The sequence below is a fragment of the Gossypium hirsutum genome, chromosome D01 (genome assembly GCF_007990345.1).
Source record: "Gossypium hirsutum isolate 1008001.06 chromosome D01, Gossypium_hirsutum_v2.1, whole genome shotgun sequence".
Classification (NCBI taxonomy): Eukaryota; Viridiplantae; Streptophyta; class Magnoliopsida; order Malvales; family Malvaceae; genus Gossypium; species Gossypium hirsutum.
Genome location: NC_053437.1, coordinates 60610797 through 60636875, shown reverse-complemented (window position 1 = coordinate 60636875; position 26079 = coordinate 60610797). Strand labels below are relative to the sequence as shown.

Here is a 26079-nt window from a genome sequence, read left to right as displayed (position 1 = left end):
ACTTTGATTACTTACGCGATTTAGTCCTTTGATAAGCTGTAAAAGTAACATATTTTTAATCTCATTCTTAATGCGTTTATGGATGATTAATCATGTAAATTAGTGAATTTGATGCTCCTAATCCTTTAAATCCATGTTTATATACTTAGGAGAGCATTTGGGAGTGAAAGGAGCAAAAAACGAGCCAAAATTAGCCAAATAGAGCTGTTTCCAAGATCCACACGGCCTGGGCATTTCCACATGGGCTGGCGGCACGCCTATGTGCCGACCCGTGTCAATATCACACATTGCTTCCAAAATACGTGGAAAACCCAGTTTTTATGTTTTCTAAGCATTCTAAAGACTATAAACACCAATTAGAACAAGACCTAAGGGGACACACAGAGAAGATCGAAGAAAAGACTCGAAGAACTCGAAGATCGAAGATCTCTATTTAATTTCCTTCGAATTTTTATTGAGTTTCTTTATGTTCTGTTGTTATCCTAACTTACCTAACTTTGAGATGTTTATATTCAAGATTATGAAGTAAATTCCCTAGATACCTAGGGAAGATAAAACCTTTGATGAATCTTATTATTTGATTTCTAATTTATGCGATAAATATTTGATTCTTGTTCTCAATTATGTATACTTATTTCTTGTTTTAATATTTATGAGATATTAATTCTAGTTTAATGTGCTTATTTTAGTGGAGTAAAAGTCCCCTTTTAAGAGTAGATCTAGTATAGTTAGTGGAGTTACATGCAATCCTAGAAATAGGACGATATAAATCTACCAGATTAGAGTCAAATCTAATAGGGGAATCCATAGATCGAGTTAATGCGATGATAGGGGTTTTAATTAGAAAGAGATTTCAGTTAATCAACCTAGAGTTAGTTGTTCTTACTCTCAAAAGAGTTATTAACATAATTTAGTTATTTTTACGGATCAAGACACAAGTGAATAAATCGTTTAATTCAGATTCATAATAATAGGTGAAGTCTAGGTGGATTCTTTCCATGGTATTTTGTATCTCATTGGTTATCTTCGATTATTTTCCTATTTCATTCTTTGTTGCGTTCTTAGTTAGATTAGTTTAGTAATTTTAGATTAAAAACAATCACTCCAATTTTTCGGCTAAAGAATAGAAAAACAATAATTACTAGTACTTTTAGTCCTCGTGGATATGATATTCCCTACTCACCATAACTGTACTATTGTTCGATAGGTGCGCTTGCCTTAGTCGTATTTATAGTTAGCTTAGTGACCACTAAGTTTTTGGCACCGTTGCCGGGGACTAAAATATTAGGAACACTTGATTTTTATTAATTTAGTCATTTATTTTTATTACATTTTATTTTTGTTTTTAGTTTAATTTTTGTTTTATTTTCTTCTGACAGGTTCCTTAGTTTATGACTAGAAGAAACCCGTCGGGACCATTATTATTTGATAGTGAGATTGAACGTACAACTCACAGAAATCGTAGAGAAGTAAGGTAGAATCGACAGAGTATAGTAGACGAGCAAGAGGACGTTATTATTACTGAGGAGATGGATGATAATCAGAAAAATCAGCTACCTCCTGCGGTTACTGCAAATCTTGCAAATCCGAATCCTGCTCCTCGTACTATTTACGATTATGCCAAGCCCACTCTAACTGGGGCTAAATCGAGTATTGTGAGACCCACCATTGCCGCGAATAATTTCTAACTAAAGCCAAACACTATTCAGATGGTACAACAATTTGTTCAGTTTGATGGTTTGCAAGACGAAGATCCAAATACTCATTTGACTAATTTTCTAGAAGTCTGTAATACTTTTAAGATAAATGGCATTTCTGACGACGCCATTCGCCTATGGTTATTCCTTTTCTCGTTGCGGAACAAAGCTAAACAGTGGTTAAATTCTTTACGACGAGGTTCTATCACTACTTAGGATCAAATGACCTAGAAATTCCTACTAAAGTACTTTCCACCGGCTAAGACGACCAAGTTGAGGAATGATATATCTTCCTTCGTTCAAATCAACTTAGAAACCCTATATAATACATGGGAGAGGTATAAGGACTTATTGAGACGATGCCATCACCATGGGTTACCTTTGTGGCTACAGGTTCAAACCTTCTACAACAGTTTGAATCCCTCAACTAGACAATTAATCGATGCAGTAGCCGATGGTACTCTGAACAATAAAACACCTGAAGCGGTGTATGAGTTTATAGAGGAGATGGCACTAAATAATTATTAGTGGCAAGTCATGAGGACAAAGCCAATGAAAGTAGTTGGTGTTTTTAACTTAGATGCTGTCACCATGTTATCGAATTAGGTAGAACTTTTAAATAAGAAAATTGATGGCTTATGTGTTTCTACGTAGATACATCCGGTGATGCAGTGTGATACGAGTGGAAGAGGAATGAACAATCCAGAATATTTACCCTACGGCCCTAGCACAGAGAACGAACAAATCAACTATATGGGTAATAATTCTAGGCCTCAAAATAATCCTTACAGTAACACCTATAAAACAGGTTGGAGGAACCATCCCAAATTCTCTTGGGGTGGTCAAGGAAATCAAAGAGCACAACCCTCTCTAGGCTTCCAACAACAACCTTACCAGCAAGAGATGAAGCCGAACCTTGAGGAGATGTTAAGAAAGTTTATATCGGTGTCAGAAACCCATTTTCAAAACATTGAAGCGGTGCTAAAAAATCATCAAGCATTGATTCAAGGACTCGAGAATAAAATTGGTCAACTTGCTAAACTAATTTCAGAACGACCACAAGGTAGTTTGCCTAGCAATAACGAAACTAACCCAATGAAGCAACTTCATGCAATTACGGTGCAAGCTGAAGAAGGGTTAGTAGAATCTGAGTTAGAACCAAAGCAAGAAAGTGTGGTAAGTAACAGTAAGGTCGAGGTAAGCCAGGATGAACAAAAACTGGTCGGTAAGGAATATAGACCTCGAGTGCCTTATCCTAACGCGATGAAAAAAGACCACATGAACGAACAATTTGGTAAATTTCTTAAATTTATAAAAAAATTACATATTAACTTACCGTTTATTGAAGCTCTTTTGCAGATGCTCAATTCCGTTAAATTTTTAAAGGAGCTTTTGGTGAACAAAAAGAAGTTAGATGATTCGTCGCATGTAGAACTAAATGAAGTTTGCTCAGCCATTTTGCAAAATAAACTACCCAACAAATTGAAAGATTCAAGGAGTTTTACTATTCCTTGTTTAATTGGTAGTTTGAATATTAATTATGCTTTGGCTGATTCAAAGGCGAGTTATAATGTCAAGCCCTATAAAATGTTTAAACAATTAGGTCTTGGGAAACCCAAACAAACTAGGACGAGTATTCAAGTAGCAGATAGAACCATTAGATTTCCTAGGGGTATTATTGAAGATGTTCTCGTAAAAATTGGTAAATTCATATTCCCAGTTGATTTTGTTGTTTTAGACATGGATGAGGGTAATAAAGTACCTTTAATTTTAGGAAGACCCTTTTTAGCAACTACTAGAACTATTATTGATATTGGTACAGGTGAGTTAGTACTTCGTGTAGGTGACGAAACGATTACTCTCCAAGCTCGTGATTCTGTTAAGACATCTAACGATCGAGATGATTTTACAAGTTCTGTTAATATGAGTAACCATGTGGCTCAAACTTCTTTGCAGGAAACCCCTCGAAAAAATGTGATGGAGCCACATTCCAGTCCATGCAATAGAAACAGAACAACTCATGATGAACGAATGTTGCAAATCGATGAACTAGATGAATGGTGAACACATGTTAAGGAGAAACCAAAAAAACATGATGAAGAGTTAATGAGACACCATGATAAGCATGTGGATGGAACAGAAAAATTTAAGGTTAGAGACAAGGTACTTTTAGATAAAATGAATCCTCGAATTGCCACTTAGGAGCTTGATGCAAACGGATTAAATCCCTTTATATACTGAATGTCTTCCTATTCGGTACAGTCGAGGTAACTCATTTTGAATTTGACACATTTAAGGTAAATAGTACTCGACTTAGACCTTATGTTGATAATAAAACTGATAACGAGAAAGAGGAGTGTTGAGTCCGCGAACCACCGTGACCGTTCGAATGCGAGGTAAGTCGAGCTTAGACTTTAAATAAGCGCTTCTCGGGAGGCAACCCGAGTGTTAACTCTGCTAATTCTTTTAATTTTATTTCATGTTATTTTTAAAACTAATTAATTTTCAAAATTTTAAAAAAAATTTTAAAAAGTGTTTTTGACCCACACGGCCTAGACACACAAACGTGTCCCAAGTCATGTGCACTATAAGGGGTTCGACAGTAAGTTACATAGCGTAGTGACATAGCCGTGTGACCTATACGGCCTGGACACACGGACGTGTCCTTGGCCGTATGGATATTGAGACTTAAATTTTAAAAAAATCGACAGTTACACGGCCTAAAATAACACACACGGCCTGGCGACATGGCCATGTGACCCACACGACATGGGCACACGGGCGTGTCCTAGGCTGTATGCAACCTGGAGCTAATTTTTTCAAAGTTAGAGAGCTGCACTGACAAGAGACATGGCCATGTGAGAGACACGGCCAAGCCACACGAGCGTGTGGGATCTCACATGGGCATGGGAGAAGCGAAGGAAAACACACATCGCCTGACATATGGACGTGTGTACCACACGGCCTGGACACACGGGTATGTCCATGGCCATGGAAAACTAGGTTAATTTTTAATTACACACAGGTTAAAAATACTCCACACGGCTGTGTCACACGACCATGTGGCCCAAACTCTATAATTTCGTTCTCAATTTGTCTTTTTCTTCTTCCTCAACCAAACTACCCCTTTTATTTTATTTTATTCTATTTTATTTATTTGTTATTATTTGTTATATTATTTATTTTTATTTTCCTATTTTATTTATTATTCTTATACTTAGATTTTAAACTTATTTTAATTTTTCTTCTATTTTAATTATTTTTTACTATTATTACAATTACCTTTAAGTTTATTGGTATCATTGAGTTTATTATTTTTTCTTTTTTTCGTTTTATTTTTTATTTATCTTTCTTTTTAATTTTGTTTTTGTTGCTTTTTTTATTTATTTTCTTAAACTTATTTTAATAATTATTTTTTTGAAATATATTTTTATGATTGTTTCTAATCGAGTTATAATCCCTTAATCTTCACTATTTGTGTTTATTTTCTTATTAGTTTTCCCGGAATCATGCACTACATCTATATTTGTCTACAATTCCGCTTTTCACCATTCTGACAATATCATCCAATATTCAGGGCAGTTTCAGGTTTCTTCCTCTCTTATGATTTTCTGTTTATACAGTGATTATCTATGTTTGTACATTGAGGAAAATGTAGATCTTAAGTGTGGGGATGTTATTTGTATAATTATTAGAAAATCCTTGAATTATGTATTGAGTTTAAGTGATGTTCTCATACTTCTATTAGAATAAATTTTTATCGATTTTTTATTTTTATTGATGTATTTTGGATTAAATTCATAGATATTTGTGCATTGGTTGTTTTAAAATTTAAGACATGAGTGAATCAAGCATGATAAGTTTATTTTTAGAATTAAAAATTTTAGGTTGTTTCCCTGAATTGAGGTATTATTTTGAAGTTTTAAATTTACAAGTTTGACATAAAAAAACCATAATTTTTTGTGAGATTTTGAGCATTTAGAGCATACATTTTTCTTGCTCATTTTATTATTGGTTATGAGGTGGTCAATTTGATTTGTTATTCTAGAACTTGCGTCGATTATACACGTTGAGACCACTCCTTTTGATTTGATATACTGAGATGATAAAGGCACTTAGGTTTTAACCCACTTATCCCATAAAAAGCTTACCGACATAATTAACCCTTAGTGAACCCCGTTGAGCCTAACACATAGTTTCTTGATTTACCCATTAATGTTAACCTATAACTCATTTTTTTTCCGTTGAAACTTTTTCCCGTTTTATTGACTCCATTTTTTTCGAGATTTAATTTGGTTAGTTGCCTAATTGTGCTCTTTTGTTTGATTCGCTGAATTATTTCTTATTATTCTAAAAAAATCGAATATATATAATAAAAAGCTATTGATCATTATTTAGTTCTATGTTGATTGAGCTTGAATAGTTAAATTCATATTTTGAGAAGAAGCTCGTTTTTATTATTGAATAGTTTTTTATTGATGTAATTATTTTTTTAATTCAGCATTTGTTTATTTTTCTAGTTTGGTAATTTATCAATTTGATCTTGATTTTAATAAAATTTTTCAGCCTTTCTCCACACCCTTAATCTAAGCCTCATTAGAACCTCTTAAAGACCTTTTGATTTGTGTATCATATCATTTTATAGTGGTGGAGATTTGATTTTCATACAAGCCTATGGTAATGACTTTTCATGTTTAACTATTGAGTGCTTATTCTTGAACCTTAAACACTTTGAGTGATTTGAGTGAATCTTTAGTGAGGATTTTTGTTCTTGTCGATTTTGAATAAAATGTAATTACTTAAATAAGGAGAAACACCTATGTTTTCGTGTTTAAAATTTTTAGCTTGATTGTTTGAGACTTTAGTGCTCTTTGAGTTGAATTGCCAATGCATGATTATTTATGGATTATTTTGAGACATTATTGATGGGAATTACAAGTTGAGAAATATTATTTTTAATATCAGTTGAGAATTTTGCTTGAGGACAAGCTAACGCTTAAGTGTGGGGATATTTGATAAGCTGTAAAAGTAACATATTTTTAATCTCATTCTTAATGCATTTTTTGATGATTAATTTTGTAAATTAAGTAATTTGATGCTCCTAATCCTTTAAATTCATGTTTCTATACTTAGGAGAGACTTTGAGAGTGAAATGAGCAAAAAAAAAGCCAAAATCGGACAAATAGAGTTGTTTCCATGATCCACAAGGCCTGGGCATTTCCATACGGGCTGGCCACACGCCCATGTGCCAGCCCGTCTCGATATTGTACCCTGCTTCTAAAATGCACAGAAAAACCCAATTTTTAGGATTTCTGAGCATTTTAAATTCTATAAATACCAATTAGAAGAAGACTTAATGGGACACACAGAGAAGATCAAAGAAAAGACTCGAAGAACGCCATTGGAATCAACTTGGAAGTGAATCTCCTTTAAGATCGAGGATCTCTATTTAATTTCCTTCGAAGTTTTATTGAGTTTCTTTATGTCTTGTTGTTATCCTAACTTACCTAACTTTGAGATGTTTCTATTCAGGATTATGAACTAAATTCCCTAGATACCTACCGGAGATGAAACATTTGATGAATCTTATTATTTGATTTCTGATTTAAGCGATAAATACTTGATTATTGTTCTTAATTATGTATACCTATTTCTTGTTTTAATATTTTTGAGATATTAATTCAAGTTTAATGTGCTTATTTTAGTGGAGCAAAAGTCCATTTTTAAGAGTAGATCTAGTATAGTTGAGTGGAGTTGCATGCAATCCTAAGAATAGGACGACATAAATCTACCGGATTAGAGTCAAATCTAATAAGGGAATCCATAGATCGAGTTAATGCGACGATAGGGGTTTTAATTAGAAAGAGATTTCAATTAATCAACCTAGAGTCAGTTGTTCTTACTCTCGAAAGAGATATTAACATAATTTAGGGATTTTTACGGATCAAGTCACAATTGAATAAATCATTTAATTCAGATTCATAATAATAGGTGAAGTCTAGGTGGATTCTTTCCTGGGTATTTTGTATCTCATTGGTTATCTTCGATTATTTTCCTATTTCATTCTCTGTTGCGTTCTTAGTTAGATTAGTTTAGTAGTTTTAGATTAAAAACAATCACTCCAATTTGTCGGCCAAATAATAGAAAAACAATAATTAGTTGTACTTCTAGTCCTCGTGGATACAATATTCTCTACTCACCATAACTGTACTATTGTTCGATAGGTGCGCTTGCCTTAGTTGTATTTATAGTTAGTTTAGTGTCCATCATCCTTGTACGTTAATTAGGCCCTAATTCAATAAAATTACCCAACCGAAACTCAATTCACTTCAATTATAATTCCAGAAATATTTAATAGAAATATTTACGAGTCCAATTTACGAAAACAAGATTCCAAAAGCACACTTTCCGGTACCATTGACTTTCGGGTCGTTATAAAATAAGTTCATATGAACTTACTCTATTATTCTTTTTCGTTCTCAAGATTTGCTTGAAGGAAATTTGATCAACGACTCGCTAGAGAGTTGTTTAGATTGTATGATGTTTATTTTGTTTCCATATCATGTTTGCTTTAAGGGGGTGGCACATAGGTGTATTTTGAAAATGATGTGTCTATAAAGTTTGGTTTATTAAGACCTTATTTAGATGAAACTTTTATAATTTAATAATATTTGAGTTTAAGTCGATGTAATTTATTACTGAAGTTGTCTTATTTAAGTTTATATGCCATATGTCTTTGATAATATTACAAATTAATAATGTTTCTGTTAATTTAATAGAATAAAAATTATAAAAAAAATATGTTTTATAACTATAACCTTGTAATAATTATTTGAAGCTTCTACTAAAGTGATTTTAAGTCTGACTGTTTTTAAGTAGTGATGCACCATTCTCAAATCTTATTATAGGATCGGGTTTGGCGTGTTACAGTGCTAAATCTAGTAGCACCATTAGCCGATGATTGTCCAAGCAACTAATAGCAATGCGACACAACATCAACCACTTTACTTGATACCATGACCGCAACTTCATGAATTAGGAGCCTAAGAGTGATAATACACTCCTTACACGGCAAATGAAATGTGTGGGTCTCCAGACGCCACCTTCAACAAAGGTCGATATTAAGTTGGGCCTAAGTTCAAATGTCCTAATCAATATCAATGTCCAAAATCCTTCAACATTCAAAAACAGGAAAATACAATTGTTTAGCTCGTAGCTTGGAGCGTGGACACGTGCTCTCAATACATGGTACTCACCTTTTCCATAACAAATTACACCATTACTAAAATTTTAGAGATATGCAGTTTTATAGATTAATTATGAATAGCAATTATGTTTTTTCATTTAAATAAATAACATTCCTATTTAGATAAATAGCAAGTAGCAATCAACTTTTTGATCGACACATTAATCATCAAAGCAATATTATCGGTTGCTCTTATCAATGAAGTCATTTTAATATATCTGCATAAACAAAATTGAATAAACATATTATATTAAAACAATATAACGCTTCTAAGCATTCTAATAAATAATTTTTCCCACCCCATTTTCATAAATAATTTTTTTCGTATTTTTAGATTAATAACCCTAAATAATAACAACATTCTCGTAAATAATTCTTAACCCAACCTATTTTTGTACATAAATAATTCTTATCTCACTCATTTTCACAAATGAGTTTTTTATTTATTTTTTAAATGAAAGATTGACATAATAATATTAACCATCAACTAAATAGAAAAATACAAAAACAAATTACCTTAACTCGAATGTTTGAACTAGAAATTTCTATTCTACACAAATAAATATTAAAACATATGTATCTTTATTTAAAAAAATATAAACATAACTAATCTATGAAAATATAAATTACAAACATAAAAATAAGAAAAATAAAAACTTCAATCACACACACTTATCTCTTTGTTTCACAACTGACTTCCAAAGCAAAAACACTATAAATAAAATATGAACATAATTAATTAACATATAAATTTAAAACATAATTTGTTTAACATATAATATAACCTTAAACTCTAAATCTAAACCTTACACATAAAATATAAGCATATAATATATAAATTATTACAAAAAAAAATAAAATTGAACCTTATAAGTTTCACAAGATGCCCTAGAACTCCAACTCGTGGTAAGTTGTTTTTTTAACCGTTGCTTCTGTTTAAAATTTGTGTGGGAGGAGAAATTTTTTTTTGTACCCTTGCTCAACTCCAAAATATGTGTGGGAGGAGGGGAGGGGAACAATGTTTAAATATTTGTTTGGAAGGTGAAATTAATATATATAAAAGATGTACTGGGGGAGGGGTTGCCGTGACTGATTGTTAGGCGGCATTGCCCTGACACTCTTATTGCCAATGTGACCAATCAGTTATGGCAATCTCACCCTCAATACACCGCAAAAAATTTTGTTTTTCAAATTTTAAACTAGGGTCGCCACTTAATCGAGCGATATCAGTATTACCCGTAAAATTTCAAATTTCCTTTATGTTGTAGGCCAATTCAGCCCGGGCCCGAATTACAACAAAAAAACAGCACACCCCAACGCAAAAACACTAACCCAATACCCCAATTACAGACCCAACTACCTTAAGCCCAAAATCTAAAGCCCAATACCCTAGCCCATTTTCAGAAGAAAAAAAACAAAGCAGCAACCTTAACCCTAGGTGCGCCGCACGTAGGGTCTTTTGATCCTTGACCTAATAGCCGCCACCGCAGCGCATTTGCCACCGCCACGGTCACGTCGCCGTCCCCCACTTGCGCAGTCACCTGCAAGACACGCAAACAACAGAAACACGTAAGAAATAATAGAGATAACATGTAACATTGGCTATAAAAAACCGTATCTGATCACTGTAAGAGGTTCGATTTTCCTTCTTTTACGAACAGAAAAGAAAAGAAAAACAAAATTTCAAGGTGATTTCTTGTTTTTTTTCAATCTTTCTATTTCTTTTATCTTTATTTTTATTATTATTTTTTATTTTTATAAATAGGTGAAAGCGAAGGTTTTACCTGAATCTGTTTGCGCCGTCGGAGACCTCTCGTCAGCGTCGGATCCAGGCTCGGAGGAAGATTCGAGGCCCCCTCCCTTTTCTTGCAGCCTCTTGGTTTAAAAAGGCTCTGCCTTTATGCGTGCCGAAAGCTAGGGTTTAAAAAACCCATCTCGCGCGACTCCGGCCATAGGCCACTGAAGGGGCGCGACGGAGGCCTGAAAGCCCGACAGTGTGAAAAGAGGAGGGGTTTTTGAGAGAAAAGAACTCATTTTTTTCTGAAAGACAAAGAAATGAATTTAAAAAAAATTATATAGGCCAACTAAACGGCGTCCTGTAGGGCTGGCCACGATAGCCTTAAAATGACGTCGTTTTGCCCATAACCCCCCATGCGCGACCTGACCGGCCTGAGGATCCACGTGTTTTCGTTTATGGGGATATTTGCACAATCGGTCCCTCCAGTTTTGCAGTAAAATGCAATCGGGTCTTCCTGTTTTTTATATTTTGACCCCGAAAATTTTGTACTTGTTTCAATTCGATCCCGCTCGAAACACTGCGCACAAGGGGCCTAGAACATTTTCTCATTCGTCCCTGATGTTTCCAGCAAATTATGAATTGGTCCTTTATCCCATATTTCTATTATTTCTAATGTTTACCTTGAAATTTTATGTAGTTTCCAATTTAATACCTATATCCAATACATTTTATTATTCGTATATACATACATATCTATTTTTTATGTTTTATATTTTTAAAACACATATATACCCACATATATTTTATAGCTCACACATATACATATATATATCTTTTATGTTACAATCTCAAAATATATATATTTTTTATAATACATACTCACACGTACATATGCACAATTTTTTTTATAATATACATACATACTAATATTTTATGTTATATATATTTATACATACATATGTTTCTTTTACATATTTTATGACTTCAAAATATATATATACACATACTTTTTTATAATATATACGTACATATTTTAACTTTTGTAAATATATACATACTTATATATACTTTCTATTATATCTTATAATTTATATATATGTCTATGTACATATATCTTTTTTCATTTTTATTCATGTTCTTTATTTACGTTTTCGTTATTATTTTAAGAGAATGTTACATTTATTTGCTTATATACTTGTTATTTTGTATAATTGATTTGTTCTTTTTATTTATCTTTTTTTGGTTGTTGTTATTGCTCGTATTATTTATGTGTACATCATCGTATTCATTTTTAGTTTGCTACACATATTGACACCGTGTTTCATTTCTACTATTTTGTGTTAGATTAATTTTATTCAATGCATAAATTATGAGTTTTGAATAAGCAAAATCTCGTGTTTAGATTCGAGAAAGTCGTACCTAACTTACGGGGTTTCGATTTTCACAATAAATCTAAATACACGAATATTTTCAAATTCAAGTTTTAAACGATCTCGGGAATAAAGAAAAGATCGTGTCCTAACATACTGGGCATGATCCCTTTTTTAAATCCGAGATAACTAAATATCTTTTAAATAAGTAAATTTTTTGCATTCATTCGCGCATCGGGAATTCAAGACATTGTGTTCTAACTTACTGGATATAATTCTCTTTCTCGATTAACGTGAAATATGCCCTTTTCCGAAAATTTTCAACATTTCAATAAAGGATCGTATTTTAAATCTCTTTAAAGTTTTCAATCTTCGACACTAAGACATTAATTAATCAACTAGGTACCAATTTTGGGCGTTACGAGGGCGCTAATCCTTCCTCGTACGTAACCGACTCCCGAACCTGTTTTTCTGAATTTCGTGGACCAAAATCGTTGTTTTAATAAAATCAAATTTTTTATTAAAAACAATCACTTTTTGAGGTGACTCAATCACACCTCATCAAAAAAGATTGGTGGCGACTCCCATTTTCGTTTTCATTTTCAAAATCCAAGTTGACCCCGTTTTCACAAAAAAATATGGTGTCAACAACTTGGCTACTCCACTGGAGACCAAAAATAAGAGAGTCAAGCCACGAGTTGATTATTTTTTATCTTTTTGTCAAAAATTGAAAACTTGATTTAAATATACGATCTTTTCGTTGCATTTCATCCTTCTTTATTATGATATTCATCATTGTGGTTTATAATTGCTGTGTTAGTTTAAGTTTTGGTATATTTCTGCACATTACATTGCATGACCATTGGTCACACCCTTTTAAGTGGGAGTGAGAAGCTACTCCTTCGTGAGGTTTTCACCTCCGTCTAGGATAGTGGATCGCTTTCGGGATATATCCGTACCTATGTCTTCGTGAGATTTTCATCTCCGTGCAGCCATAGGAAAATGTATTCCCATGAATCAATCTCAGTCCGTATGAACCTATAATGGGTGAAGATCGAGGAATTTGCTGGTTCAAGTACCCTTACTTTAGAGTCAAACCTCATGTTGTGAACCTCAGGAACTTACCCTAGGGAGAACTACACCAAACCATGGAAGATACCTGAATAGGTGTTTTATTTATTTCTTGATTGTATTGGGTTTATACAGGATATTGACTTTTTGTGTTTTACTTTGACTACATGACACTTCAACTACATGGCATTTCATCATGAAAGGCGTTGGTTCATATTCGGTTTCTAGATAGAAAGCTTATCCTGGAAAGGGGGTTTCTTGATAAGGTAGAAGGTAATGCGGCTGTCCGAATTTGGTCAGAAACGACACAGCACGAGAAGGTGATAGTTTGGATGAAGGATATGCATCAAAATTATGTGACTTTACCCGTATTAGTGTAACTCAGAACAGTTTGCTAGAGTTGAAGGAAATCTGGGATTAGTGAAACGAGGAGGTCAGACAGCTATTCTATTCTATTCTAATTATGGGGATTTACCTTACTTGTTTGATATGAAGGTAGACAAACATCTATTTTGCGCTCTCACACAATTTTAGAACCCCGCCTACAGTTGCTTTACATTCAGAAAAGTCGACTTAGTGCCTACGGTAGAAGAATACATGGCTTTACTTTAGTGTGGAAAAATTCAAGTCAACAGAGTTTACTCGAGAGCTGTAAATGCACCGACCTTTTTGAAGAGGTTGATGAACATAACCGAGATGAGTGAACAGTGGGTTACAGCTCGAATAAAACAAAATATGGATAACAAGTGCATTTCTTGGAAGAATTTGAAAGATATAGTTCTAGCACATCCAAATGCAAATAAGTGGGTAGATGTCTTTGCTTTGAGCATATACGACTTAGTTGTCTTCTCCAAGACTTTGAGACATGTTGATAAGGCAGTCACTGACTTGTTCGACCGACTTGATAAGGGGGTTACACCAGTTCCAGCGATTTTGGCGGAAACATTCAGGTCACTAAATGCCTGTCAGAGAGCAAGTGAAGGTAGATTCATCGAATGTGCACAGCTATTACTCGCATGGTTCCACAGTCATTTTTGGAAAGTTGATAAGGTTTCGTATCAGGTCTTCTCTGAAAACTATTCTCCACTAAAGTAGATAGTAGCTACACCGAGGAGGGATAACATCTTGGTGGAGAAGTGGATGGCAATTCTTGAGAACCTGCAAGAAGGGGACATTAAGTGGAAAGCTCTGTGGTTGCTTCCAGATAAAATTTTGTATCAGTGCCGTGATTTTGACTGGTTCCTTCTGCTTGGAATTTGGGGAGCTGTTGGTTATTCCCCGTTGCTAGTGCTTAGGCAGTATAGGTCAAGGCAGTTTATACTCGCAACTCAGGGACTAGCTGAGTGTGAATTCTCGTACGGGGGTGATGGTTACAAAAAGAAGATTCGAGAGATGTCCAATGCGTAGAACCAGACTCGTCGGATGAAGAGATTAGCCATAGGTCCAATGACGACTCCTGAGTATAATGAATGGTGGGTTAGAAGAATCAATGATAATATCCCCGAACCAAGTCACGAAAACAGTCAGTCGATAGAGGAGCATTTACGAGTCGTCCCTTCTGAATTAGAAATCATGAAGCAAGATTTTGAAAAGAGAAATGTAGAATTAGAAAAATGGAAGAAGAAAAGATAAACTTGAGATTATACGTGAATGTTCAGAAAATCGAGGCAGAAAGATTAAGAAAAGGGAAAGCTAAGGCCGAGGAGGATCTAGATAGCATGAAGGCAGATTATAAGAAGCTACGCCTATCGATGAGAACTGCCGGGTTAGGAAAAAATTTGGAGCAGTGGCGTGAAGAGATTCAAGAAGAAAAGAACAAGGCCGATAGATGGAAAAGGAAATTCCAAGAGGTCTAGACACGAAATGGGGCTCTAGAGAAGAGTTTGTCAGAGAACCGAAAGGAAAAATTCGAACTAAAGGGTAAAGTGGCTGAGTTAGAAGGATCTCTCCATCGGTATCAAAATCAGAATTCTGTGATGGAATTAAGAGCAAGTTTAGGTAAAATTGAAGAAATGAAAGAAAGAATAGAAGAGTTAGAAATGGCGTTGCGAAATTGTGAGATCCGGATCGAGTACCTGAAAGCTAACGAAGATCGTCAGAATGAGCGGCTACACTACTTTCAGAACCAAGTTAGAAAGAGAGATCATATCATGGGATAAGCCGTTGTTCAAATCCGAGAGGTAGTTGATCACCTACAGACTTTGGCAGTGCAAGCTGATATGTTGAGCGTGAAGTATGACTTGGAATCAAGTCGGGGATAGGAGTTAGCCTCGCTACTTAGGAAGATTAGAGTTTTGAGCATTAGGGCTAAGCCGTATCTGTAATCCATCTTATGTAAAGAAGTTTGTTTTCGAGTAAAGTTTTCAAAATGAAATTGAATTAGGATTGACGCCTTTTTGCATTCATTTCATGCATTGCATCGCATCATATGCATTAACGACCATTAAAAGACCCTAATTGAATAAAATTATTTCAGTTAATCTGGAAAACCAGCACCCTTACGGTACTCAAGTAAAATCTAAAAACATTGATCAAAGATTGGAAAGGCTCGAATAGCTCCAACAGGAGATGCAAGACCAAATGTAGGACCAGTTAGAAAAAATTCAACAAGATATGATGGAAAAGATGATGGAGTCCCAGAAGAGCATGATGACTCAGTTAAAATAGCTGTTGGCTGAGGGAAATGACAAAGGAAAAGACCCCATGGTCAATATTGAAAAAGGAGATAATGATAGACCCCTCTACCCTCCAGGCTTTACTCATCCACATGTACAGCCCCACGCTGAGGTACACCCATGTAGGTCCTCTATCACAATCAGGCCTCAACAGTTTCAAGCTGGCACTTCAATGCCAATGAACTTCCAAACCGGATTAGGTTTTCACTCCGGAGAGAACTCTTCCAATCCCATTGTCTTCAATTTTGACGAAGTGGCTGAGAAAGAGAAAACCAAGGAAGAATTGCTTGAAAAAAAGTTCAGGGCTATGGAAAGTAGTGAGAATTACTAGGGGATTGATGCTAAAAATTTGAGTTTGGTCCCGGATTTGGTACTCCCCCATAAGTTCAAAATGTCATAATTTGAGGAATACAATGGGACCAGTTGCCCTTAAGCTCATATTACCATGTTTTGTAGGCGTATGACTAGATACGTTAATAACGACCAGCTGCTTATACATTACTTTTAAGATAGCCTCACAGGGGCAGCATGTAAGTGGTACAATCAATTAAGCTGTACCAAGATTAGTTTATGGATGGACTTAGCATAAGCATTTATGAAGCAATACAGCCATGTAGCAGATATGGTCCCTGATAGAATCACTCTGCAAAATATGGAGAAGAAGCCTAATGAAAGTTTTAGGTAATACGCACAAAGGTGGAGAGAGGTTACCATTCAAGTCTAGCCACCGCTCTTGGAAAGGGAGATGACAATGCTCTTTATTAACACACTGAAGGCACCATTTATCACACATATGTTGGGAAGTGTCACAAAAAGCTTCTCTGACATACTTATGAATGAAGCAATGATTGAAAACGCCTTAAGGAGTGGGAAGATCGATGCTGGAGAAAGTAACCGAAGGGTGGCTCCGAAGAAAAAAGGAGAATGAGATGAACAACATGAGCACCTATAACCAGGGTTACTCAAAATCAATCACGGTGAACCAACCAAGAAAGATGGCTACTAACCAACAAGGTTCATTAAGACAAGAGTGAGGCACAAGACAAAACACTGAGAATCCCCAAATTACGCCGATTCTAATGCCATACAAGGAGTTGTATCAAAGTTTGTTCAATGCACATGTTATTTCCCCTTTCTACTTAAAACCTCTGCAATCTCCGTACCCCAAATGGTACAACGCGAATGCACAATGTGACTATCATGCAGGGATTATGGGGCATTCAATAGAAAATTGCACAGCCTTCAAAAAGCTGGTTGAAAAGTTGATCAGTATGGGTGTTGTCAAGATTGATGATTTATCCAGTGCGGAAAATCCATTGCCTAGCCATGCTGATAAGGGGGTAAACATGAAAATTGGAAATGTGGGGAGAAAAATCAAGGCAGATATTGCAGAAGTAAGAACTCCTTTGAAATGGGTTTGGAAGAAAATGATAGAAAGGGGGTTAATCAGTTCGAATGTAGAAGGGAGATACAAGGAGACGAGAAATTATTGTGAGTTCCATCATGTAGAAGGGCACAAAATCTAAGAGTGCATAGAATTCTGAGACTTGGTTCAAGACATGATGGATGACAAAGAAATGGAGTTCTATGAAGAAGTCCAAGAAGAAGTCTAAGAAGAAAGAAGCATATGCGCGTCGGAACCAACGACAAGGGTTCCGAAAGTAAACCATCCTGTGGTCATCATCTCGCGACCAAGGAATAACAAGGCGGGAGTACCGGTAATGCCAAAGATAATAATCAAGAAGTCTGCAGCCTTCTCTTACAAGGATAACAAGAATGTTCTGTAGAACAATGAGTGCAACATAAGCGTCCATGAAAATGAAATTTTAGCTAGTACTGCGAAAGAGGATCATGGCAAGGGTTCTTATACGTGTAGTGGGAAATGCTACGATTTGATAAGTCCTCCAGCCGATCCAATAAAAGAAAATGCCATAGTGACGGAGCAAAAGAAGGAAAAAATAGTCGAGCCTGTGTTACCTATTACCGAGCTAGTGAAAGAGGAAGAAGCCAAGGAATTCCTCAAATTCCTGAAGCACATAGAATATAGTGTTGTTGAACAACTGCATAAACAACCAGCTCGTATATCCGTGCTAGCCTTGCTCTTAAGTTTAGAGGTGCATCGAAGGGCGTTGATGAAAGTGCTGAATGAGACTTATGTGGCCAATAACATCTCTGTCAACAAATTAGATCGGCTTGTCAACAACATAAGCACCGATAACTTTATCTTTTTTAACGATGACGAAATATCACCTAGAGGCATGGGGTCCACTAAAGCTTTGCATATTACTACCCGATGCAAAGAGTATACCTTGCCAGGAGTTTTAATAGATAACGGGTCAACATTGAATGTATTGCCCCTATCCACACTTAACAGGTTGCCTGTGGATAGTTCGCATATGAAGACATGCCAAAATATAGTGAGGGCATTCGATGGCACAGAAAGAAATGTCATGGGAAGAATCGAGATACCCTTATTGATTGGTCAAACTATTTACAAGGTGGATTTTCTCGTAATGGATATCAAGCCCTCCTATAATTGCCTATTAGGAAGGCCATGGATACATTCGTTGGGGGCTGTACCATCATCATTACATCAGGCTAAAGTTGGTGTTAGAAGGTCAGCTGGTGAAAATAAAAGCCGAAGCAGACATCATAGCAGCTGTAGCTAATGATGCGCCATACGTGGAAATTAATGATGAAGCAGTTGAATGCTCCTATCGATCTTTGGAGTTTGTAAAAGTAACATTTATTTCTGAGGGGAGAAAAATTCCAATACTTAAAATATCTAAGACCACGAAGATTGGGTTACAATTGTTGGTGGAAAAAGAAGTTTTACCCGGAAGAGGATTAGGGAGGTGTCTCCAAGGAAGAATTGAGGCTCCAGTGCTGAAAGAAAAACAAGATCGCTTTGGCTTAAGATATAAGCCAAACATAAAGTAGAGAATGAAAGAGCTAGAAAAAGGGCAAGAAAAAAGAAGGGCACGCCTAAATGGAGAGGAAATTAAATGAAAATCAATGATAATTCCCCACATATCCAAAACCTTTGTATCAGGAGGAATCATTCATCTTGAGAGAAGTGTGCTGAGGGAAGAGGGCATCAATGCCATACAGGAAGATACGAATGAAGAGGAGATGATGTTAGATATTTGTCCCTATAAACCTGAGAGTGTTCTAAATAATTGGACTACAAAAGAAATACTTGAAGTTTTTAGAGCTTTCTCAAAGTAATATTCAAAACATGCTTGTTGTTTTAGCCTAGAGACAATGAAAACTTTTTGTGAAATGGGCATATATCTGAACATTGTTATTTTAATGAAATATATCTTTGCAACTATTTTTGAGCAGATATTCTTTCAAGATTCCTTCATTATTTTTGCACGAATAGTCATTTTGGATTCTTTCATTCTCTTGGATTTTCTTCCAAATCATTCTTTCATTAATTCATAATCATACCATATAAATAAGTATTCTTAAATTCATACATTCTTTGTATATTCTTTGGTACCTATAACAAGTCCCCAGATATCAACGATATGAGTGACTCTACTATGGACTCGGAAAATCTTTTTGAACGAGATATGTGTTTAGAGGGATCTCATGACTTTAAAGATAACCTAGATTGTAACCTATCTCCGGACTTGTTGAGGATTGTAGAGCAGGAGGAGAAACAAATCTGACCTCACAAGGAGACGGTGGAGACTGTGACCCTAGAGGAGGGAAAGGTGGTAAAGATCGAAACATGCATAGCTGAAGAAGTAAAACAAGACTTCATTGAGTTTCTTCGAGAGTTCAAAGACGTCTTCGTATGGTCATACCAGGATATGCCTATATTAAATACTGATATTGTAGTTCACCGTCTTCCTATAAAGGAAGATGGCAAGCCAATTCAGTAAAAACTCTGGAGGATGAGGCCTGATGTTGTACTAAAAATAAAGGAGGAAGTTCAAAAGCAATTCAATGCTGGGTTCCTACAAGTGGTTAAATACTCAGAATGGGTAGCCAATATTATACCCGTTCCTAAGAAAGATAGGAAGGTACGAATGTGTGTAGATTACAGATATTTGAATAAGGCTAGCCTGAAAGATAATTTTTCCTTACCTCACATCGACACCCTGGTGGATAACACGGCAGGACACTCACTATTTTTCTTCATGGATAGTTTTTCGGGATATAACCAAATTAAGATGCATCCTAACGATATGAAGAAAACCACATTCATAACCCTATGGGGAACTTTTTGTTATAAAGTGATGTCATTCGGGTTGAAAAACGCGAGAGCCACATAACAGAGAGCCATGGTGACCCTCTTCCACGATATGATGCATAAGGAAATTAAAGTATCTGTTGATGACATGACCGCAAAATCCCAGACGGAAAGAGAACATTTGCAAGTCTTAAGAAAGTTTTTCTTAAGATTAAGAAAGTTCCAACTCAAACTCAATCCAGCCAAATGTATCTTTGGAGCTAGGTTAGGAAAACTTTTGGGGTGTGTAGTTAGTGAAAAAGGGATTGAAATCGACCCAGACAAAGTCAAGGAAATTCGAGATTTTCCTCCACCACGTACTCAGAAAGAAGTTTGAGGTTTCTTAGGAAAACTGAATTATATTGCTCGATTCATTTCGCAACTGACCGAGAAATGTTACCCTATATTCCGTCTTCTGAAGAAACATAATCCAGGTGTGTGGGATAAAGAATGCCAGGAGGCTTTTGACAAGGTAAAACAGTACTTGTCCAATACTCTAGTGTTGCTGGCGCCTAGGCCAGACAAACCACTGATCATGTATTTAACGGTATTCGATAACTCCATAGGATGTGTGCTAGGTCAACATGATGGGACATGGAAGAATGAGAAGGTGATATACTATCTCAGTAAGAAATTTACTGACTGTGAAATGAGATACTCGCCCATTGAAAGATTATGTTGTGCCCTGGTCTGGACGACACAGAGATTGAGGCAATACATGCTCTATCATGTGGCTTGGTTAATTTTAAAGTTAGACCCTCTAAAGTATATTATGGAGTCAACTACGTTGAATGGGAGGATGGCTAGATGGCAAATCCTACTCTCCGAGTTTGAAATAGTCTACGTAAATCAGAAAGCTGTCAAAAGAAGTGCGATTGCAAAATTTTTGGCCAGCAGAGCTTTAGAAGACTACAAACCTTTGAATTTTGATTTATCAAATGAAGAGTTGATGTATGTGGCAACCGTTGAAGAGGATTCCCATGAAGATCATCCTCTGAAGCAAAACTTTGACGGAGCTTCGAACACTGTAGACAATGGAATTGGGGCAGTCCTTGTGTCCCATAGTGGAGATCATTATCCTTTTACCAGTAAATTGGATTTTGATTGCACTAATAACATGGCTGAATATGAAGCTTGCATCATGGGCATCCGGGCAGTCATAGATCGAACAATTAAGATACTAGAGGTATACGAAGACTCTGCATTGGTAATATACCACCTCAAAGTAACAAGAGACCCAAAGTTAATCTGTTACTGGAAATTGGTTCTAAAATTGATCGAGGAGTTTGACAGTATCACTTTTCGTTATCTCCCGCGAGAAGAAAATCAGATGGCTGATGTTTTGGCCACTCAAGCCTCTATAGTCAAAGTGAACAAACCAGAAGACATGAAGCCTATTCAAATCAGTATTCATGAAACCCCAGGTCCTTGCTACAGTATTGAGGAAGAGGAAAATGATGACCATTCATGGTACCAAGACATACTACGATATGTAAAGGATTGTGAATACCTCGACCATGCGACGGAGAATGATAAGAGGACATTGAGGAGACTGGCCATTGATTATGTCCTAAATAGAGAAATTTTGTATACAAGGGGAAATGATCAAGTATTGTTGAGATGCGTGGATGCTGTAGAGACCAATAAAATTTTGGAAGAAGTCCATGAAGGTATCTGTGAAACGCATGCCAACGGCTTCACGATGGCCTGACAGATTATGAGGTTTGGGTACTATTGGTCCACCATGGAAGGAGATTGCATTAATTATGCCAAAAAGTGCCATAAATGCCAAATTTATGGTGACAAAATCCATGCACCTCCTTCACCTCTTCACGTTATGACTTCTCCATGGCCTTTCTCCATGTGGGGAATGGATGTCATTGGGCGAATATCACCAAAGGCTTCTAATGGGCATCGTTTCATATTTGTGGTTATTGACTATTTCACTAAATGGGTGGAAGCTGCTTCATATGCTAACGTCACGAAGTCAGCGGTTAGTAAGCTTTTGAAAAAGGAAATTGTATGTCGATATGGGATGCCTGAAAGAATTATATTTGACAATGCGCTGAATTTGAACAACAACTTAATAGCAGAAGTTTGTAGTCAGTTCAAGATCAGACACCATAATTCGTCACCGTATCGCCCCAAAATGAATGGTGCCGTGGAAACATCAAGAGAATTGTAAGGAAAATTACTAAAACCTACAATGACTGACATGAGAAATTACCTTTCGCTCTCCTTGCATATCGAACATCTATTAGGACTTCTACTGGTGCAACACCTTTTTTTCTAGTTTACGAGATGGAGGTAGTGTTACCCATTAAAGTTGAAATCATTTCTCTTCGGGTGTTAGCTGAGCTAAAGTTAGATGAGGCCGAATGGATTCAATCTTGATATGACCAGTTGAACCTGATAGAAGAAAAGAGCCTAAAAGCTATTCGTCACGGTCAGATGTATTAGAAACGAATGATACGAGCCTATAGCAAAAGGGTTCGCCCTAGAGAATTTCATGAGGAAGACCTGGTGTTGAAGAAGATTCTTCCTCTACAAAAGGATTTTAGAGGGAAGTGGATGCCAAATTGGGAAGGGCCTTATGTTCTAAAGAAGGCCTTTTCTGGAAGAGCTTTGATCTTGAGTGAGATGGATGTTAAAAGCTTGCCAAATCCTGTAAACTCGGACTCTTTGAAAACCCACAAAGGGCGCTTTGAGTTCTAAAAAAAAAGGGTAAAAACCCGCAAATGCCGCTTTGAGTCCAAAAAATAAAAAATGATGAAAAATGAAAAAGTAAAATGGAGAGGCCAATGTGAAAACCCGCAAAGGGCACTTTGAGACCAAAGGGGATTTGAGTTGAAAACCTGAAAAGGGTGACTCAAATTTTGATCAGATTGGGGCATATGATGATCTTGCTATACCTGAATCAACAGGAAAGGCTAGGCGACATCTTGGGGCATCGACAAAGTACTGTAGATCTCCTAAACACATGTCAAAATCAGAATGGTCCTTCAGAAAGTTGTACAGAGAAATTCAAGCTGCAGTATCTGGGGCACCTAATCTTCATACTATTTATATTGAATTTGTTGTTCTTGGAATACTTTTTTCTTTTTCAAGATACGTGTTCCCAATCAATTCCTCTTTTATTCTTGATAATTTATTCATTTCGAGCTATGCTCCCAAATCAATTTCATTTTTATCCACTGTTATGATCTTTTTGCAAGCATGTTGCATTGCAATAATGATTAATGGACTAATAAAACTTTCACAAGGGAAGTTTTTCATATTACTCTAGAAGTTTCTAAATAATATAGGAACTTGAAATAGGACTATTGTTTAGAACACACCAAGTTTAAAGGTTGAAAACTCTAAGAAGGAAATGTCTAAATTAAGACTATCCCTTCGGATTTTGTTGTCCAAACATTAATTGAACAAAATGAAAAGATGTCGTGGGTGACAAAGCTTCAATAAACAAACAAGCAATGATCACCGAGTGATAAGAAGAGGTTTTCTCGGAGAAGAAAATTTTACAATTGTGAATAAATATTTGGTATGGCACCTTGGGAATGGTATAAGACCAAAGAGATTCAGATCCTGTATCGCTGAATTGCAATGGGAGAGGATTGAGAAAGAGCCAGATCCTATACTTAATGGGAGGAAGATGGTTCAAATTTTATGTCCCGAAGGTACAGTGGATTGAACCTTGAGGATTACTGTGTTACTAGCCAAACAAGATAACATTCTGACGTGTTGGTAAAGAAGCCTTATTGAACAATGAGCAATAACAACTCAAACATTGAGGGATCACTTTCATGACATTTTGCATTCATGCATACACATCTGGTTAGGAGATTTTTATTCATTCTGATCATAACATTCTAATCACTAGGCATAAATAGGCCCATGAAGTAGATCCTACAGGTTATGTTCCCCAGAACAGATTGGTGAAACCACAGATCCTATACCACTGAAGTCGCAGTGGAATAGTTTGAAAAGAGCAGCGAATCTTATTTCCCTGACGTTGCAGCGGAACAGATTAAAGCTAAAGGTAGTGAATCTTGTTTCCCTGATGTTGCAGTGGAATAGATTAAAGCTGAAGTGGAGTGGATTAAAGCTGAAAGCAGCGAATCCTATCTCTTTGGTGTTGCAGTGGAACAGATTAAATCTAAAGGTAGCGAATCCTATTTTCTTGGCGTTACAGCGAAGCAGATTAAAGCTGAAGGCAGCGAATCTTATCTCCTTGGCGTTAAAGCTGAAGGCAGCGAATTTTACTTCCTTGGTGATGTAGTGGAATAGATTGAAGCTACAATAGCAAATCTTGCTTCTCTGACATTGCAATTAAACAGATTGAAGCTACAACAGCGAATCTTATCTCACTGGCATTAAAGCTGAAGGCAGCGAATTTTACTTCCCTGGTGGTGTAGTGGAACAGATTGAAGCTACAACAACGAATCTTGCTTCCTCGACATTGCAGTTAAACAGATTGAAGCTACAATAGCGAATCTTACTTCCTTGGTAGTGCAGTGGAATAGATTGAAGCTACAACAGCGAATTTTGCTTCCCTGACATTACAATTAAATAGATTGAAGCTACAACAACGAATCTTACTTCCCTGGCAGTGTAGTGGAATAGATTGAAGCTACAAGAGCGAATCACCGACATTACAGTTAAATAGATTGAAGCTACTAATCGGATCTCCCTGAAGTTGCAATGGAGCAGATTAAAACGATGAATCCTATACCTCTAAAGTTGCAGTAGGTTGGATTAAATCTATCATAACAAGTCTTATCCCCTTGAAGTTGCAGTGGGGCAGGATACAAGTCTTATTTCCCTTATTTCCCTGAAGTTGCAGTGGGGCAGGTTAAAGATACAAGTCTTATTTCCCTGAAGTTGCAGTGGAGCAGACTGAAGATAACAAACCTTATCTCCCTGAAGTTGTAGTGGAGCAGGTTAAAAATAAACCAACCTTATCTCCCTGAAGTCGCAGTGGAGCAGTTTGAAGCTACAAGCCATATCTCTTTGAAGTGTAGTGGAGTGGATCGAAACAACAAGACCCAGTGGACTGGAAGGAGGTTACCGGAAGAAGAGAAGCACTAGAACAAGTCAAGAATCAGCGAGACTGGGCAAAATTGGCCCTTTCAGAGTCTTTGCTCTATTCTCGTTACACGACAACCAGCAAAGTGGGGCAACTGTTGTAGGCTAATTCAGCCCAGGCCCGAATTACAATAAAAAAATAGCACACCCAACCCAAAAACACTAGCCCAATACCCAATTATAGACCCAACTACCTCAAGACCAAAATCTAAAGACCAATACCTTATCCTATTTTAAAAAAAAAAAAACAAAGCAGCAACCCTAACCCTAGGTGCGCCGCACCTAGGGTCTTCTGACCTTTGACCTGCCAGTCGCCACCGCAGCGCGTCTGCCACCACCACGGTCACGTCGCCGTCCCCCACTTGCGCCGTCACTTGCAAGACACGCAAACAACAGAAACACGTAAGAAATAATAGAGATAACACGTAACATTGGCTATAAAAAGCCGAATCTGATCACTGTAAGGGGTTTGGTTTTCCCTCTTTTACGAATAGAAAAGAAAAGAAAAACAAAATTTCAAGGTGATTTCCTATTTTTTTACAATCTTTTTGTTTCTTTTATCTTTATTTTTATTTTTATTTTATTTTTATAAACAAGTGAAAGAGAAGGTTTTACCTGAATCTGTTTGCGTCATCGGAGACCTCTTGTCAGCGTCGGATTCGGGCTCGAAGGAAGATTCTAGGCCCCCCTTTCTTTCGGCCTCTTGGCTTAAAAAGGCTTTGCCTTTATGCGTGCCAAAAGTCAGGGTTTAAAAAACCCATCTCGCGCGACTCCGACTACTGGCCACGGAAGGGGCGTTGCAAAGGCCTGAAAGCCCGACGGTCACAAAAGGGGAGGGGTTTTTGAAAGAAAAAAAACTCATTTTTTTTCTGAAAGGCGAATAAATTAATTTTTAAAAAAAGATTTGTATAGGCCAACTAAACGGTGTCGTTTAGGGCTGGCCACAATAGCCCT

General features: G+C 36.4%; 1 protein-coding gene and 1 non-coding gene across 2 annotated transcripts; one reads left to right on the top strand and one right to left on the bottom strand.

Annotated features, from left to right (window-relative positions):
* Positions 1–1967: 1967 nt before the first annotated feature.
* Positions 1968–2074, bottom strand: LOC121214258 (small nucleolar RNA R71). The gene has a single exon (XR_005909842.1). It is a non-coding gene; the product is annotated as a small nucleolar RNA R71 (small nucleolar RNA).
* An 18738-nt stretch (positions 2075–20812) lies between these two features.
* On the top strand, positions 20813–21751 carry LOC107921509 (uncharacterized). Its single transcript, XM_016851354.1, has 2 exons — positions 20813–21104; positions 21174–21751. Exons 1-2 carry the CDS (start codon positions 20813–20815, stop codon positions 21749–21751), a joined length of 870 nt encoding a protein of 289 aa, XP_016706843.1.
* The last annotated feature ends 4328 nt before the right edge of the window (positions 21752–26079 follow it).